Source organism: Cornus florida, unplaced genomic scaffold (genome assembly GCF_030987335.1).
Source record: "Cornus florida cultivar Cherokee Brave unplaced genomic scaffold, ASM3098733v1 CherokeeBrave_3.0.0_Hap2_Chr10, whole genome shotgun sequence".
In the NCBI taxonomy this organism is placed as follows: Eukaryota; Viridiplantae; Streptophyta; class Magnoliopsida; order Cornales; family Cornaceae; genus Cornus; species Cornus florida.
This window is the reverse complement of record NW_026775580.1, coordinates 99,478,948-99,495,551: the sequence shown is the minus strand read 5'-3', so window position 1 is coordinate 99,495,551 and position 16,604 is coordinate 99,478,948. Positions and strand designations below refer to the sequence as shown.

The 16,604-nt window shown below is 35.3% G+C and overlaps 2 protein-coding genes across 2 annotated transcripts; both read right to left on the bottom strand.

Moving 5' to 3' along the window:
• Window positions 1-1,856: 1,856 nt before the first annotated feature.
• LOC132276310 (chloroplast sensor kinase, chloroplastic) lies at window positions 1,857-11,231 on the bottom strand. Its single transcript, XM_059777682.1, has 9 exons — window positions 10,585-11,231; window positions 9,736-9,897; window positions 9,329-9,625; window positions 8,282-8,347; window positions 8,128-8,196; window positions 7,955-8,047; window positions 7,157-7,383; window positions 5,169-5,442; window positions 1,857-2,484 (listed from the first exon to the last, which is right to left on the bottom strand). Exons 1-9 carry the CDS (start codon window positions 11,062-11,064, stop codon window positions 2,239-2,241), a joined length of 1,914 nt encoding a protein of 637 aa, XP_059633665.1. The 5' UTR covers window positions 11,065-11,231; the 3' UTR covers window positions 1,857-2,238.
• A 528-nt stretch (window positions 11,232-11,759) lies between these two features.
• Window positions 11,760-14,994, bottom strand: LOC132276309 (GDSL esterase/lipase At3g26430-like). Its single transcript, XM_059777681.1, has 5 exons — window positions 14,692-14,994; window positions 13,779-13,988; window positions 13,370-13,536; window positions 12,987-13,257; window positions 11,760-12,156 (listed from the first exon to the last, which is right to left on the bottom strand). Exons 1-5 carry the CDS (start codon window positions 14,930-14,932, stop codon window positions 11,882-11,884), a joined length of 1,164 nt encoding a protein of 387 aa, XP_059633664.1. The 5' UTR covers window positions 14,933-14,994; the 3' UTR covers window positions 11,760-11,881.
• Between the last annotated feature and the right edge of the window lie 1,610 nt (window positions 14,995-16,604).

Genomic DNA, 16,604 nt, shown 5'->3' with positions numbered 1-16,604 from the left:
TATTCAAGAATGCACAAGTCCTACCAGTTGAAGGATTTACCGTAGAAGGAAAATTCTGAGATAGGAAGTTCTGTACAAGGCAAGTTCTATGTATGGAAAATTAAACAATGGAAAGAACTCTATTAGTAAAGAATGTTTATATAGAAAGAATTGGAGGGCAAGCAACGCGAGTCCTACCATAATTTTACAATTTTTTGTATATAAATAGAGGCTAAGACCTCCAATAAAAGGATCAAGTAATTCTACGCTTCGTGATATATTGTTTTTGTTTATCTTACTATTGATTGAGTGAGTTTTATTGGTTGAGCGAAATTTTGCACCTACAGATTGAGTCACGTTTATTATAAAATAAGCGTGCTCTTAAAGAAATACACATTGTAATTCTGAAAATTAATTCTGAAAATAGTTTAACAAGAACTTTTAAACCAGAAGTCTTGGTTTGGAATTTTCAGAAAACAGTAATGAAGTCTTTTTATCATTTTCAGTAACCTTTTTTATGCAAATTCTTGAAAGATATTATCTGTAAAATAAGTCAAATTCCTCAAATTAGGTGGAAATGAAAGGCTAAAATCATACCTCCATTAAAATATAAGTGTGCCATTTAAAAAATGGGCACACACCCTTCAAAAAGCACCATCAAACCACACAAACGATAAAAGCAAAGCTGTGACCATCCACAAGATGTCCCAATCATATTCAATTCATAGATCTCAAATTCTAATTAATTAGTATGAATTAGCAAAGCTGTGTCTATCAAAAAGATGTCTCAATCATATTCAGTTCCTAGTTTTCAAATTGTAATTAGTATGAAATATGAACGTAGAATTGAATACGTTTTCATAGTTTGGTGGTTTTGACTTGGCTTGAGGGAAAGAAACAGAAGAAGTTTCTGGTAAATTGAATTCCCAAAGAAACTTATTAATGCAATTGGGACGGCTTTGACGCGTTACGGGTTTGGCCGGTGGGCACCAACATAATATCGGTTGGTGAACCATATCTATGGCGTCTCATGAAGGTTTTGTGGACGCACATTTACGCGCCAAACTCATAAATTTTTATTTGGGGACAAAATATAAGCCTTAATAAATATGGTCTTAATTATAACTTTCTTTTTTTTCTTCTTAATTATAACTTAAAAAATTTGAGAAAAATTATATTTAAATAAACAAAATGAAAATTTGAAAAGACAATACCATTGGCCCATTAGGTTAGTTGATATAACATATCCTTCTTTAACTTAAATAGGAGGTGAGGAGTTTGAGTTTTATAGTGTTCATTTGTAAGTTCGATGGTATTAATTAACCGCCAAAAAATATAAAAACAATAATAATAAGAGAATGGGAGAAAAAAACAGAGAACACGTGGACACTCATTGAGCAAGCCGGCCAAGTGCACAAGGATTACTTGTAAATAATTCTTTTTGTTGTTTTGTGTGTAACGGATGGAATCATTAACAGAGCTGATCAAATATATTGGGCTTGATAGGCTTTAACAGCTTTTACCAAATACTACTTTTTTTCTGTTGCTCATAAATATAGTTCATCAACTATTAGGCTTCTTATAGGCCTTAACAGCTTATCAAATGGTATTAACTTTTTGGTTGCTCATGCGCATAACACACCAACAACTTATACCAATTCAGCTCAGATTACATACCTATGTTATAGTCCCAAATTTCATGCCACATCTCCTGAGACAAGCCAATTAATATGATTGGATGAAGATGAATCTGAAAATGAAAAGAAAAGTCCAGAAGATTGTTTCAAATGATTTGAAAATTTTCACCTATGTTTATAAAATGCAAGCGCACACAGGTTAATAACCCTCCCAATCCCAAATCCAAGTAACCGAATCGGTGCTTCCAAACATAACATCAATGTCAATAAAGTGAAAATGACTGTCTTACTACAAAATGGACTGCCTTTGAATCTAGAGATGATCCACAACAGTCAGTCTCATACTCTCATTCAAGCATCACAAAGTTACATTTATCCTTCATTCAACCTTTCATGCATAATTTTATAGTTACAACTTACAAACATTCCCTATTATCATGTTATTTACAACATTTACAGTGAACAAATAGCACTAAGAATAACATGGAACTATACAAAATCCCTGAAAATTACAAGGTAGCATCAAGAATAGGCAAAGCACACATCGCCTCATTCGTGTAGAATTCTCATATCGAATGCAAAGAGGTTCCATTCGGTGGAATTATCTCTGCCAATGTACAGGCTAAACCTCCATAGCAGGTTCAATAAGATCAGATGAAACAGGGAACCAGAGTTCAATGCGGGTTCCCCCTGCTCCATGTGCAGCCTCTGTGGTCCGTGGCGATATGACACGAACAACACAGCCATAACTCTCCAATATCTCTCGAGCAACAGTCAGCCCTGCAACAAAGTTCCATGTCATGTTGTCTTCAACCATACCCTTGGATGAGAGATCTGCCCCAAATGGTGTAAGTGAATGCATCTGAGTCTGCAAAAACATACACAACATCTAATCAACTACATTGACGAGGACCCAAGTACCAGAAAAGTGAAAGTGATGCCTGGTTTCTGTTCTACCTTCTCTTCTCTTTTCAAGAGTCATACCCTTCTGAATAATCAAATTACAAGACCATATATCCCAAAACAGGGCAGGCTCTCTGTGTCTCTAACTTCAAATATAAATTACAACCATCTAATTTCTTTGCAGGACAGAGAAATTGCAATCCGGAATGTAAAACAAAAAGACAAATTTTCCTCCAGGCAGAATCATACATAGAAGTCCCCACCATTCCAAATGTCAAAAGCTAAAGTGAATATAATGATGACAGTAACTAGTCAGATTATATAACCTTTCCTGCATTGCCACTAGGATTTATGCTATGTTTGGTTGGAAGGATGGATTGAGGAAGGATGGAAGAGGGGATGGATAGAATAAGGTTACCTCGTTTGGTTAGAAGGAAAGGAAGAGAGGGAGGAAGCATCCCTCCTAACCCATGTTTTTAGAAATTTTTTCTGTCCAAAATTGGGTGGAAGAGAGGAGGGAAAATAAGAAAAGTTACCCAACAAATATGTAAATAACAATTCTTCTGAAATTCTCTTCACACGTATAATAATGATATATTGGTAAAAAAATATAAGGGTTAATTACAATGACACCCCCAAGTTTGAAAAAGTTAACAAATACACCCCAATGGTCACTTGCCACCTATGAATTGACATTGTTGTCCTTTGACTTTTAAATTGACAAATTTAAATAATGAAATTAGCTGGCTACCCTTGTATAATATTTATAAAAATAAAAAATCCAATCCCAATACCATCTATTACCAGTCATACAGTGGCTACTCCATCACCACCATGAAGCTCTCTCACCCAAAATCACCACTTCAATTGATCAAAACCGGAATATTCAACACAAACACACACACATATATATATCCCAAACCTTCAACATACATACATATAATGGTGGCCATTGCCGCCGGTGCCGACTCCACCACCGTGAAACCCTCACACCTAAATCACCACCACTGGTTCAAAACCCGAATCTTCAACACACACACACACATATATATATACCATCACTTTTAAACACCCAAATCTTCAACATACATACACACACACACATATATATACACACCTCCAAGATCGAAACAGTGACCACGGCGGCGGCGGCGGCAGCGGCAGCGGCGATGTTGACTCCACCACATCCTTTGCCCCCAAGCTCGAGAAGGATCCAAAGAAGCACATGGTCATCACAGGGATGTGCCCAACGTCGATGCCGCGGCCAGATCTGAGGGTTCAACAGCGACGGCTTTCTTGGTGGTGATAGCGCCAACAACGGTAAGGGATTTAGGGGCAGAGAGGTCTAGGGATTTGGTGGTGGGTTTGAGGGAGAGGCCGTGGGTTTGGTGGTTTCTTGATTAGGGTTAGGGTTTGAGAGGCCATGGTTGTTATTCGTTGCCTCTGTTTTTTCTTTTGTGGTGGACCGGCAGCTATGGTGGTGGTGGTCGAGGTTTGTCTACGGTGATACAGGGAAAAAACCTTGATGCTTGATCTGTTGTCCCAGTTCCTTTTGAAAGCTCCTTACCCGCGAGTGGATTGTTCTGGCACCGAATATACATATACATGTATAACATATATATATATATATATATATACTATCAATTACAGTTAGAGAGAGAAAATAAAGAGAGAGAGTTGGGTTAGGTTTGTGATGGAAAAGTTGAGAGGTGAGAGTGCTAAGGGTAAAAACGTCATTTAGGATTTCTAATATTTAACCATTTAAATTAATAAAATATTGAAGGATAATATTGACTTTTCACATCTTTTAAGGGGCTGTTTGGATTCAATTTGTGATAGGGGATGTCATTGTTCAAAAAATGCCTTGCTTATATATGACTGTCAATATGACAAACCTCAGGGGGTGTCATTGTAATTAACCCAAAATACAAAAACTCCCATTCCCTTCCTTCCAACCAAACACACACACACACACACACACACAAAGGTGTCATCCCATCAATCCTTTCTACTATCCCTTCCATTCGACCAAACAAAAAGTGAAGGAGACACCTTCCCTTCCCTAAGGAAACCTGAAGACGAGTTTGCACAAGTACAATTAACATCACTACGACAGAACATGGATTAGCACTAGAAAGCTCGACCAAAGGGATGGGAAGAGAACTTGACTTTCAATGAACCTACTTAACTTCTGCATTAAAGAAAAGAGGATCCTCATCCATCCCTCCCTCTCCCTTCCATCCATTTTTCCACCCTTCTAACCAAATGGAGCATTAAATTCTAGTAAGAACATTGACGATGAACCCCCAGTGCCCAACCCCACATGCGGATGCATGTGAATCGAGACAATGCTTAATGTCACATGACTAAATAAAAACCCTGAATTTCTGTACTGTGTCACATGGTGGACAGAATCTTTCTGTCATTCCCATTCTACAGCATATGGTTTACCCGTAACCACCTTCTTCCTTAAACAATGAAATTATATTCATTCAATCATAATTACAGAAAGACTAGAACCTCACACATTTCAAATATCCAAATCTAATGAAAATGATATACTATGCGTTGGTGCACATGGAAGGTAATATGAGGACTTTACAATTTATAATTTGCATAGTAAGAGGCAAGCTGGTTGAGTAAATTTACCATATAGTGCATATCCAGCCCATCATCATCAATTATGACAAGGACACCACCTGCTGGGGCTCCAGTAGACACAATTTCAACCTTCCCCCCAACATTTGTGCGCAGCAAAGCACCCTCAATTAGATTGCTCAAAGCTTGGCGAAGAGAAAATTCTTCTACAGCAACTTGCAAAGATTGTGAAAGTGCACATAGCTCCACCACACGTTGCTGTTTACGAGCTAGAGGCTCCACGGCGCCAACCATATCTGCCAGTACATCAGAAACATTGCATGGTCTTCTGACACAAAGAGAAAGCATAAGCAAAACACAATTTCGAGATAGATACTTACCAACAAAATATAACTACCGCAGATGCATGAAGATACAATTAATTTAATTTAGGGAAAATTCCTTTCTAGTCCTACTTTTCAACCTAAAAGACAATCAAGTCCTAAAAAAATTTATCAGGACAAACAAGTCCTACTTTTGCAATCTATTTCCATCAAAGTTCAAATTTAATTTTTTTTCCAAGATTACCCTTATTATTAAGGTTTGCTTTTGTTGAGTAAATTCATTAATGTTTGGGACATTGGGTGGGATCTCGCTCCTCTACGTTGGCATTTCTTTCCGCTAATATCCGGTACTTGATTCAACGGTGAGGATTCTGCCATGTCAATTAAAAAAAGAAAACCCATTCACACTTGTAAATCAGAGGAAACAACTGGGTTTGTGTTGAGAGAATTGGTGGGTTTGTGTTGAGAGAATTGGTGGGTTTGGTGGTGGTGGCACAATTTTCCGATTCTAACAAACTCAATCTTCTGCAACTCACAATAGAGAGCTTCGTCATGGAGAGAGGACCCAGATACAAAGCGTACACTGATTTGAGAGAATCCAAGCTTATAATGAAGAACATGAGACAACAACAGCCCCATGAACAAGAACTGAATCTTTAACCACCAAAGAAACAGTTCATCAGATTTCAGAAGGATTTTTCGGCAACATCCATTGGGCGAAAAGGTCCTCTATTCTGGCTCAATCAGTGCTGGATTTCTCGGCTGTGCTGCGGAAAGAGAACAGAAAACCGGCGAGTATGCTGCCGCTGATGATGGAGAAGTCAGCGGCACCTCTGGTGAATTCAAAGAGCACAAAACCATATGGGAAGACTCTGAAAAAGTGGGGAGCTTGTTGGATTGTTGCACAAAAAAAAACAAAAGAGGGGAGCTTGTTGGATTGTTGCACAAAAAAAAACAAAAGAAGGGAGCTTGTTGGATTGATTATTCTCCGGTGAAAGCAACAGATGCTCCAATCTGCCGGATGCTGCAAATCTTATATTTGAAGATGATTGCTACTTTAATAATAAGGGTAGTTTTCGGAAAAAAATTAAATTTGAACTTCAATGGAAATAAGAACATTAAGTGCCAATAGCTAACTGAGCTAGACCACAGGGAAGGTCAACAAATATACTCCCTCCGTTCCATATTAGTTGTCCACCTTTGATAATATAATTTTCTAAGGGGACATGCAATGCATTGTCTCCTTTTAAAATTAACATATTGTCCTTTTAAGTTTAAAAGTATATATTACTAAGTTGAGAGATATTTCAAAACTCAAAGGGTAATTATGAAAAAAATGGTACTTTTTTGCTTTGACTTGTCAAATGGGACAACTAATTTGAGACACAATTATATGGAATAATGGACTACTAATATGGGACAGAGGAGGTAACTATTTCACATGCATGCAGATACATGTAATTTAATATAGACTACTAAATGGAGGAGTTGATGTGAACAGCATAAGAACATTAAGTGCCAACGGCAACCTGAGGTAGACTAGACACCAAGGAAGGTGAAGCAACTGCGTAACCATAAACATGAGATAATATTCATTCTACAGAATGATATAAAAAGATCCAAGAAGCAAAAGATGTTTTACAATAATGAGAAATTAGTGAGAAATTCATATCTAGGTAATGAAAGTGAAAAGGTTTATGCAGGGGAAAATCCTACCTGATTCCTTCTTGTTTTACAGGTGCAAGAGCAAGAGGCGGCATGGGCATCTCTAAATCCTTATTTGCAAAAGTGAGAGGAAGGGGTCCACCAGATTCTTGCATCTTACCAACAGAACTTTCCTGGGAAGTGTAATCAGACATTTGAGACCTTACAGATTCAGGACGGGGATCAGTTGAGTGATCCATTTTCTCCAACGTTTCTTCATTATATCGCACTATATTAGCCTGGAAAATATCCACAATAAAAGTAATTACATATATTCACTTTTATTATTCTCTAAAATTGAGAATTAGAAAAAAAACACTTTGTTAGATGGAGCAATAAATCTAATAATGCTTCAAAATTCTAATGTTCCTCAGTAGTTTTAAGAGAAACTAATTATTTGAATTAGAGGAAAAAGAGTCACTCATAAATTCATAGCGCATGATTTTTCCACTTGACGGGCATATAAAGATATTTTAGAATCGAAGATGTACAACAAACACAGACGTAGAGAGACATATTTTTTAGTACAAACCAACGCACGCGCGCACACATATTTTTCGTGTCTGATATCTCATTCTGGGTCAAAACATGGCCTTTGGATCCATAATCACAGATCATGAAGCAAATAAAATATATCCCAAAAAATGAAACCTGGGGAAATATATATCAACCCAAAATAAAAAAATAAAAAGAAAAGAAAAAAAGAACAAAACAACAACAGTAACCAAAAAAGAAGAAGAAGAAGAAGAAGACGATAGCTCCTTTGGTAGAAAACTATGAGGTATTGTGTGCGTAAGAGAGAGTGAGAACCTTTGTCAGGTAGACAGCATCCTGAAGTTGTTGAAGGGTATCTTTCATGCGATCACCTTGCACCATAATATCATTAACAATATCATAAGAGATCTGCAAGAACATGTTAAGACTATTCTCTTTAGAACATTCCTAAAAAGTCGGAGCCTTCCAGTTCAGTAAGTATATCTCACCTCACTTCTTTTCATGTGAACAGACAACATTTTACTCAATGTCCGAATGCTAGAAAGAGGACCACGAATCTGTTAAATTAAAATTGATAAGTAAATCATGATAAATATTCTAATTCACATGAAAATCAAATAAAACACAAGTAGAACATCTTACTTGCTCAACCAAATTACTCATCCTAACATTATTTTGCCACGATGATTGCTGTAGTAACATTGCTTTCTGAGAAGGAATATAAATAAATTAGAAATAATTCCAACTGATGAAAGGCCATAAAGAATGCAGAAAGAGGTTCAAGCTTCCAGTATGATGGACATAAATACCATTTGTCTATAGAGAACAAGCAGAGCAAATCTGCATATGATAATATGGTAGCAGCTTTATCAAATTAAGCAATTGTTGACAACTATAAACAAGCTACTAGCATGTCTTTTGAAATACTCCACAATATCATTGATGTAATACATTACTAAACAGACAGTTGCCCTACCAAAGTAGAAAACTCCCTCCAAATTTATGGTGCATGTTCAATACCGACACATAAAACATAAATAATTAAATATACCTTTTGTTTTTTGTGTTCAAAAATAGTATCATTGCTTTAATACTTCACATAGAAATTTTAATAAAGTACAACACCAGTAAATAAGCCTAGTAATCATAAAGGTACAAAGACATTATGCAGTGCGTGTTTGTCAATGGTTGGTGGCGACTGGGTATTGATCTAACCTTCCAAATATTGCCCTTAGACTCGAACATTCATTTTCATGCTTAATAACAAGAAAATAGCCCATAAATATCTGTACATGCAAAACACCATAATTTTTTTTTTTTTTTTTTTTTCGATCAGTGGAAAAAAAAGCACCATAATAACACATAACTAGTGAACTGCAATATCTATCGATGTGAACTTCTATCAGTTAGTAATTTCTATACACTCATCCTATACAAGTAATATAGTTCCAGACAAGCCCCATGAAAGTGTCAATTAAAGAATTTCTATTATTCATGGAAAAGAGAACCACAATTTAAAAACAAACTTGAAAGTGTCGAATAAGGAGTTCACCAATAAAACATCGATGCAAACACTTTCTACCTACCAACTAAACACACACACACACACACACAGAGAAGGAAAGAAAATCTAATTAAAGGAAAAAAGGAAGGAAAAAAAAATTTAAGAAGAGAATATCCATAGTCTACCTGATCCATAACATATGCCATTGCAAGAGAGTGAGAAATGTTAACTGCATTTAATCTCTGATCAGCAGTGAACTTGCACATTTCTAGTTGGTTGTCCTTGAGAGTTCGAATTTCCCACGACTTCTTATCCACAGACGGAGGCAAAGAAAAAGATTTCTCAGAGTATGGGCACTTTTCTACTTCAATCCCTTCCCTTTCTGATTCGATATTTGGAAGCTCGGCAACCAAAAAACCCACAACAAATGGATGTTTCACCATCGGAAAAACCACAGCTCTGCACTCTGGAATAAATTCTGCCTACAATTGAAACCAACATCCATCCTAAATCCGATGAAGAATGATCAGGAATAACAAAGAGTTGAAATTCAATTATATCAACACAGCACTAAGACAGCTAAAGATCATACTTGTTGATTTGAAAGGAAAGCTTCTGCTGCTCTTAATCCCGTCGGAATACTAAAATTACCGACTAATATCACAATATCGGTTGCATTGACACCTGGATAGAAAGTAACTCGACGCAGCTCTAAGCGATCCATGACATAACTACCAGCTGGTCTTACATAGATCTGCACATAAATACGCTATAAATTACTAGATTGGATCTTGAAAAACAATCCAAAACTGCATAGTTTTGAATAGGGCTAATCTTTCAGCATCAACCCACTAATATACAAGAATTGATAATAGATAATAAAAAATATTTCTTTTTAAAAATCAATTTGGTTTACTGGTTTGAAGCTAATAAACTTGTAACTGTTTACTATTTATTTTTCTGGTGAAAATTCCTAATACGGTACTTTCTAAGCAAATATATATGTGTGTGTTTTTGTTTTTTTATTTTTATTATTATTAAAAAACCAACTTTAAACTTTTCAGAATTGAACAAACAATACCCAAAGAATTCCCTTCTTTCTTCCACTGATAGCCCCTACCAGTGGAAATGTCTTACGGAGCATCCATGATATATGAAACTCCTTATATTTATGATATATTTGCATATTGCACCTCAAGCAATTTAGTTCTGTGACTGATGAAAATCAGATCAGCTACTCTTGAGGATTGGTGTTAATGGAATATGTTGGTGAAGCTTAGCTAAATTGTTGAATTCCTAATGCATATTGAACTGCACATATGCTAACTTTATATCTAGTAATAATTTTGTAGTCAATAAAATCCAAAATAGGGTTAACATCTGATAATCCCATGAAACAAAAGGAAGTTGAATAAGTATGTAACAGAGAGAGCAAACTGACTGAAAGGAGAGCATCGGGATCGACGATTCGGCGAAAGAGGTCCAACTGTTCGATACAGAGTCTCTGAAAATCGGGACTTGGTAGGACCAGGCCTTTGTTCTTTCCATCCTTCTCGATCCTCTGAATGAACTCAATAGGGGAAGTGGAGGCCTTGCGTATGGCCGACGCGACGGCGGAGGCGGAGGAGACCATGCTGCTGCCTCCGTCTTCATCATCGAGACACACATGATGGAGCGTTTTAGGATTAGGGTTAGGGTTTGGATTTTGAAGAATGGAGTTTTCGGAGGAACCGTTGGCGAGAGAAGGCGAAGAAGCGTTGGTGGTGGTGAGAGAAATAGATGGTCTGTTGTAAGTGGTAGTGTTTGATCTGCAAACAGTGCGGTGTAGTTTGTGAGCGTTGGGGCAGAAGAGTGGATTGCAGATGCTACAGTTAGGGTTAAAGCGAGGAGTGTGAGGAGTGACAGTCGAACAGAGCAACATTATACTCTCTGTATTGCTCTAACAACTCTCGACAGTTGGGTCTGTGTATGACCGTTTGGGAACGCCTGAAAGAGGACGATACATGTGTTTTTGGGAAGAGTTATGCAACCAATCATAGATGATTTCTCACTTACATCTTCACATACTATTATGGGTGGTAAAGAATGTTCAATACCTGGAGTAGCTACTATGTAGCTATATCTGGCTAATGAAAAATCCATTATTTTTCTTGATAATAAAAAATAATAATTTATTAATCATCTAGAATATTATGATACACTATATTAACAGAGTTAAAAATAAATAAATTAATTAATTATTTTTCCATAAGCGATGCCACTCAATGCCACACATGAAAAAATTCTAATTTCATTATAAATTTAGATTCTCTTAGGGTAAATAGAGAATCGAACAGTTCTTGGACAATTTATATTGGATCAAAATAAGAGTCTCACTTAATATAATAAATTCATAAAAAATAAATTCAAATTTTGTTTAGGGTAAATTGAGAATCGAGAGGTTCTTAGACAAAGCCTTTTGAACCGAAATAGGAATCTCACTTTCATCATCAAATCAAATAGTCGTCCAGCTTCCGTTCGGTTACAAACTTACAACTTTCATTGTATTAATTATTTTCCTGCTCCAAATTAATGTCACATAAAAAACAAAAATTGTCTAATGCAAAATCTCAATAATAACCATGAAAAAACAGACATTAATTAAAAGCATAACTGTCCTCGCAAACTCAATAATAAGCATGAAAAACAAACATAAATTAAGAATGACAACAATATAAATTAATTGGAAATTCCGATAATTAGTTAGGTGCTTCATGTTGCCTATGGCACGCCATTCTCAATGGAATTGGAGGGTCTGAAAATGAACCTTCCACGATCCGATCAAAAACCCATTTGTTAGCAGCCTGTGTGTAGTGTACTCCATCCCAATTGATCACAACCGAAGGTTTTTGGCATGACTTTCCCACTAAGATTTGTGTGCCATTCACTGTTATCTTTCCTCCACATCCAATATTCTTGTTGTAGTTATATTTTCCTCCATGACCACAGCAAGCTCGAAAGGGATCCTTAAATCCTGTGATTAATTCCATCTCATCTATGTCAATATCATCCACACCACACACACACACACACACACATACCCATTCATATTAATCCACGTCTTTTTTAATCTATGAAAAAACGAAATGCAATAATTATAAGATATATACATAATACATATACACACATATATATATGGAACTCAAATCAAGTTGAAATTTAGTATTATCTCCATCCCATATTAATTGTTCACTTCGAAAACTTTGACTCACAATTTTTGTGAGACAAAGTTTCAGAAATGGACATCTAATATGGGAGGGAGATAGTATATAAGTATATAAAATGAAGATGACTAAAAATGACTTCAAATGACTCAAAGATAAAATGTGATAGTGAATCAAAAAAATTTAAGTGGACAACTAATGTGGGACAGAGGGTATTTTTTATTTTCCCAAAGGTAAAACAATTGTATATATGAGTGTAATATATAGATGAGTCGATAAACTGATTGGGTTTGGGCTGGACAGGCCCAAACCATTCAAAGTTATTCAACAAAAGTTCTACATATCCACTTCTTGTCATAAGGACAATACAAATACAAGCTAAGCCAAAGCAAAGGTCCAACCCATATGAAATATCTAGTTTAACTGGCCAAGTGAAAAATAACTAATTTCTTTTTACTTTATGATATCTTAAACTTGCAATAACAAGCATTGTTCATCGGATTGGAATTTGGAAGTAAGGTATAATTATATATATATATATATATATATATATATATATATATATTTTATGTGTGTGTGTATTTCTACGTTGTGGTGATCAAAATGCAAAATACTAAAATGTGAAAGAGGAAGTTTCTACCATTTTTTTTTGCTTCACTGATGAGAGAGTATTTCACTGAATAAACATCAACGTATGTGATTGCAGCAAGTGGGAGATCTTTTCGAAGTTGAACCACAGCCTCCTTCAATCTACCATTAAAAAATTGGGCCACCTCGTTAAAAGGACTTGCACATCCAACACTGTCAACTTGTGCGGCTGTGATTAGCAGACGGTCCATGACGTACGCTAGACAACCAACAGGGCCTGTGTTGTGTATCCAAAATGATCGGCCTCCTTGATGATATATATACTACGCATGCAAACAACCACGTACGTTACTATATTATAAAATCATCCCAAGCACAACTAACATTAATCATTATATAAATAATGATTAATACTCTATATAACATGTTACTTACTTTGATGATAGTTTTGAATTTATCTAGTATATCAGGAATGTCTGCTTTAACTTCATCAGTTGTCATGTTACGAAAAAAGCCAGCCGTCAGATCGTTCTGGCCAATATCGAACGTGTACAAAGCGCGTGAAAAATCATTATCCTTCGGTAACAGTCGATCAAAAACTCCTACATCAAATGATGCAACCCAAAGGTCAATAATTCGTTTCCAATTAGAACAAATTAAATTCTAAATCATTTTTTGAAAGTCGAACGCAACTGATTAATTTATATGAGGGAAAAATAATATCATTTGATTGTTGACGTCATGATGTCATCCTCTCAAATAAATAATGTCCGACTTTCAAACTATGTATCACAACTCTCATTTTACATGAAGTTTATATGTCGAGTATATATTACAGTATTACCTTGTTTGCGAAAGATTTGAGATCTGTGATGGAAGTCATTGTACTGATAGAATTGGACGTTCAACGAGAATGGACTAAAACCACCTTGTTGGAGAGTTATGTTCTGTGGTCTAATGGTGGATGCTGCTGTGGCAAAGTTGGCTCCATGAGTGAAGTTAGATCCAACCGAATCAAGATAAGCACTTAGATATGGTAATCCCAAGCTCTCCGCTGAAAATCCACATTCAAAAGAGGTTAAATTAATCAATTGCTAAATAGATGATTTCATTGTATTGATGATTAATAATGTTTTGGATCTTATTAAAATCTATTGTCACACATTATTTCTTTATTTATATTTTAATTTTAGCCATCACGCAATATTATTTATAACATGATATGATGATATTGAAGTTATAAAGCCTTCTTGCCAAAAATCAGATTTAGCAATCTGTGGTGGGACCAAAGGTTGGTGCAATTTAGGATATGTGATCCTTTGGCGTCGGCGGATTTGGTTCAGAGAATGCAATCAACTTTGCATAAAAGAACAAATTGTTTACAGCCCATTAATTGATTCACGTGACACTGAAACATGCATGGCCTTTTTTTTCGTACAAAGTTGTTTATATGTATATTTTGTTCTTTAGCAATGCTGTAAACATATTTTATTGTTACACTTTTACCCAAATAATAGAGCGACCCTGCAAATAACTTCTTCCTTTACAATGGATATATAATCAACTTCCTCAACCAAGTTAACATGATTTTGCCGAGTCCTAAAACCTTCCTCAAATTATATGAGATATATAACACACTTTTAGAGGACTGAATAGGTAGGAATGATTTGGTTGGAGAAAAAAATAAATTATATGACATGATATAAAATGTTAACATAACATCTAAAGTGTGGACAATGGTTAAAAAGAAAACATACCTATAAAATCAATAACTAGACGGCCATCGGAGTAGCGACCAGCAGGGCCACGGAAGAATGACTCTCCATTAGGTGGAGGGGCCTGACCGAATGCTGCAGATAAGCCACCGGTGTCGGAGTTGGAGTCACCGAAGTTGAATATAGCTGGAAAATTACATGGAGTGGTGGCGGATACTGGGTTGTTTAAAGTGGAACTTACCAGTGCCAGACTCAGAATGAATTTAAAGAAAAAGTGCTCCATTGAAAGAGATAAAAAAGACTCAGCCAAAACTTAGATATAGAAAAGATGAGGATGGATTTTGAAGCTCAGTCTATATAGTGCACTTGCCTTGTGCATGGGCACCTCATATAACATATATAAAACCAAATTTACTTAAAAGGTCTGGTCCAAAGACAGATTTTTCAACAATTGTGACTACCTTTTCGAGAATTTACAGGGGTACTTCTGTCAAATCATCGTGTGCACCTTTTAAAAATCACTTTTCTTATTTTTTTTCACGATGACTCACGGGAGGAGATGAGGATTTGGATTTGGATAGCCTTTTAGCAGTAACTAACGATTGAAATTTTAATGAAATTTTAATTTCTTAAAAAAATTCAGTTAGTTGACGGAAGTAGGCTGCTTTTTAGTTTTGTTATGTTTAGACTACCTTTTTAGCTACAACTTTTCTGTGTGATGGCAACCTTTTTTTGTTAAATATATTTATAAGATTAACTTTTACCTTTTTTCAAAATAAAAAAAAAAAAAACTTTGTGATAGCTAGTTCATCTGACCAAACAGAATAGGGACTTGGGGGAAACTTTAGTTATCACTACCCATGTGTGCACATATATATATATATATATATATATATATATATATATAGTTTTTTTTTAAATATGTTCTCTCCTCCCATATTAAAAGTGGAGATTTGGAAATTGATAATGATGCTAAGCCTCTGTGGTCTAAAATCCTAATAGTGGTTTCATTCTTTAAAATTAATTTTAGTAATAAAAAAATAATAATAAAAGGCTATATAAATTTAAGGTACAAGGCAAATAATAGTCTACCCATTTAACCACAACGGAATATATATATCTAGTTGAACAGAGAATATATAAACGGCTATGTAAATATATCGTTTTAAAGATAAACTTTCAGTAATACTGGTTGGACTCTTTTCTTGAGAAGAGTCTTATGCAATGCAACACCACCATATTAATTCACTTGTCTTTCAAGTTCTTGGTCTGGTGTTTTTTCGATTAGCTAGAATGTGGATCTTCAATATTTCACCTAATTAGATCGATTAAGATAATATGAGACAATGTTAGGGTTTAAATTTCATCTTTCAACTAGCCATGCATGGTGAAAGTTTCAATCAAATGTAGAGTAGAACAATTCTCAAGTCATTAGATAATAACTGTGGATACAAATAAGTATCCCGCTTTCACTATGGGATTCGATTGAAACTTTCACCATCTTAATCATTTTCGTACTTACAAATTACTTGTCACGCCAAAAATTTTAATGCATTTAATGCAAACTCAATAGTAACCATAAATAAAACAAACATTAATTAAAAAGTAATGATAGGAAAACAGAAAAAAAATTCCCGAATTAACATCGAATTGGCTATACTTATCACGTGTTAAACAATTATTTGTTAAAAACTGTTTAAATAAATGATGTGGACAAAAACACGTCAGATTCGTGACTTATTCAGAAAAATCATTCGGTAACCCTATCATTTTCCTTTTTTTTAAGCACTCTTACACAAATCACCATGGAGATTAGGATTACTCTCTTACATGCAATCAAACTACCAATTAGTGGTTTAGATAAAGAAGTAGTTGGTTTTACTAAACTCTAATTTCATAGAATTGGATATTGATCTTAAACGTGTGATACTAAAAATCACTTTTGTTAGATAAGG

Coding starts and splice junctions, on each gene's coding strand:
- LOC132276310 (XM_059777682.1), bottom strand. CDS start 11,064: ATGTTGCTCTGTTCGACTGTCACTCCTCACACTCCTCGCTTTAACCCT. Junction 9,898..10,584: donor ATCCCGATGCTCTCCTTTCA/GTCAGTTTGCTC, acceptor ATTTATGTGCAG/ATCTATGTAAGACCAGCTGG. Junction 7,384..7,954: donor ATGCTGTCTACCTGACAAAG/GTTCTCACTCTC, acceptor GATATTTTCCAG/GCTAATATAGTGCGATATAA.
- LOC132276309 (XM_059777681.1), bottom strand. CDS start 14,932: ATGGAGCACTTTTTCTTTAAATTCATTCTGAGTCTGGCACTGGTAAGT. Junction 13,537..13,778: donor TCAAATCTTTCGCAAACAAG/GTAATACTGTAA, acceptor CATTTGATGTAG/GAGTTTTTGATCGACTGTTA. Junction 12,157..12,986: donor CAGTGAAGCAAAAAAAAATG/GTAGAAACTTCC, acceptor AATTAATCACAG/GATTTAAGGATCCCTTTCGA.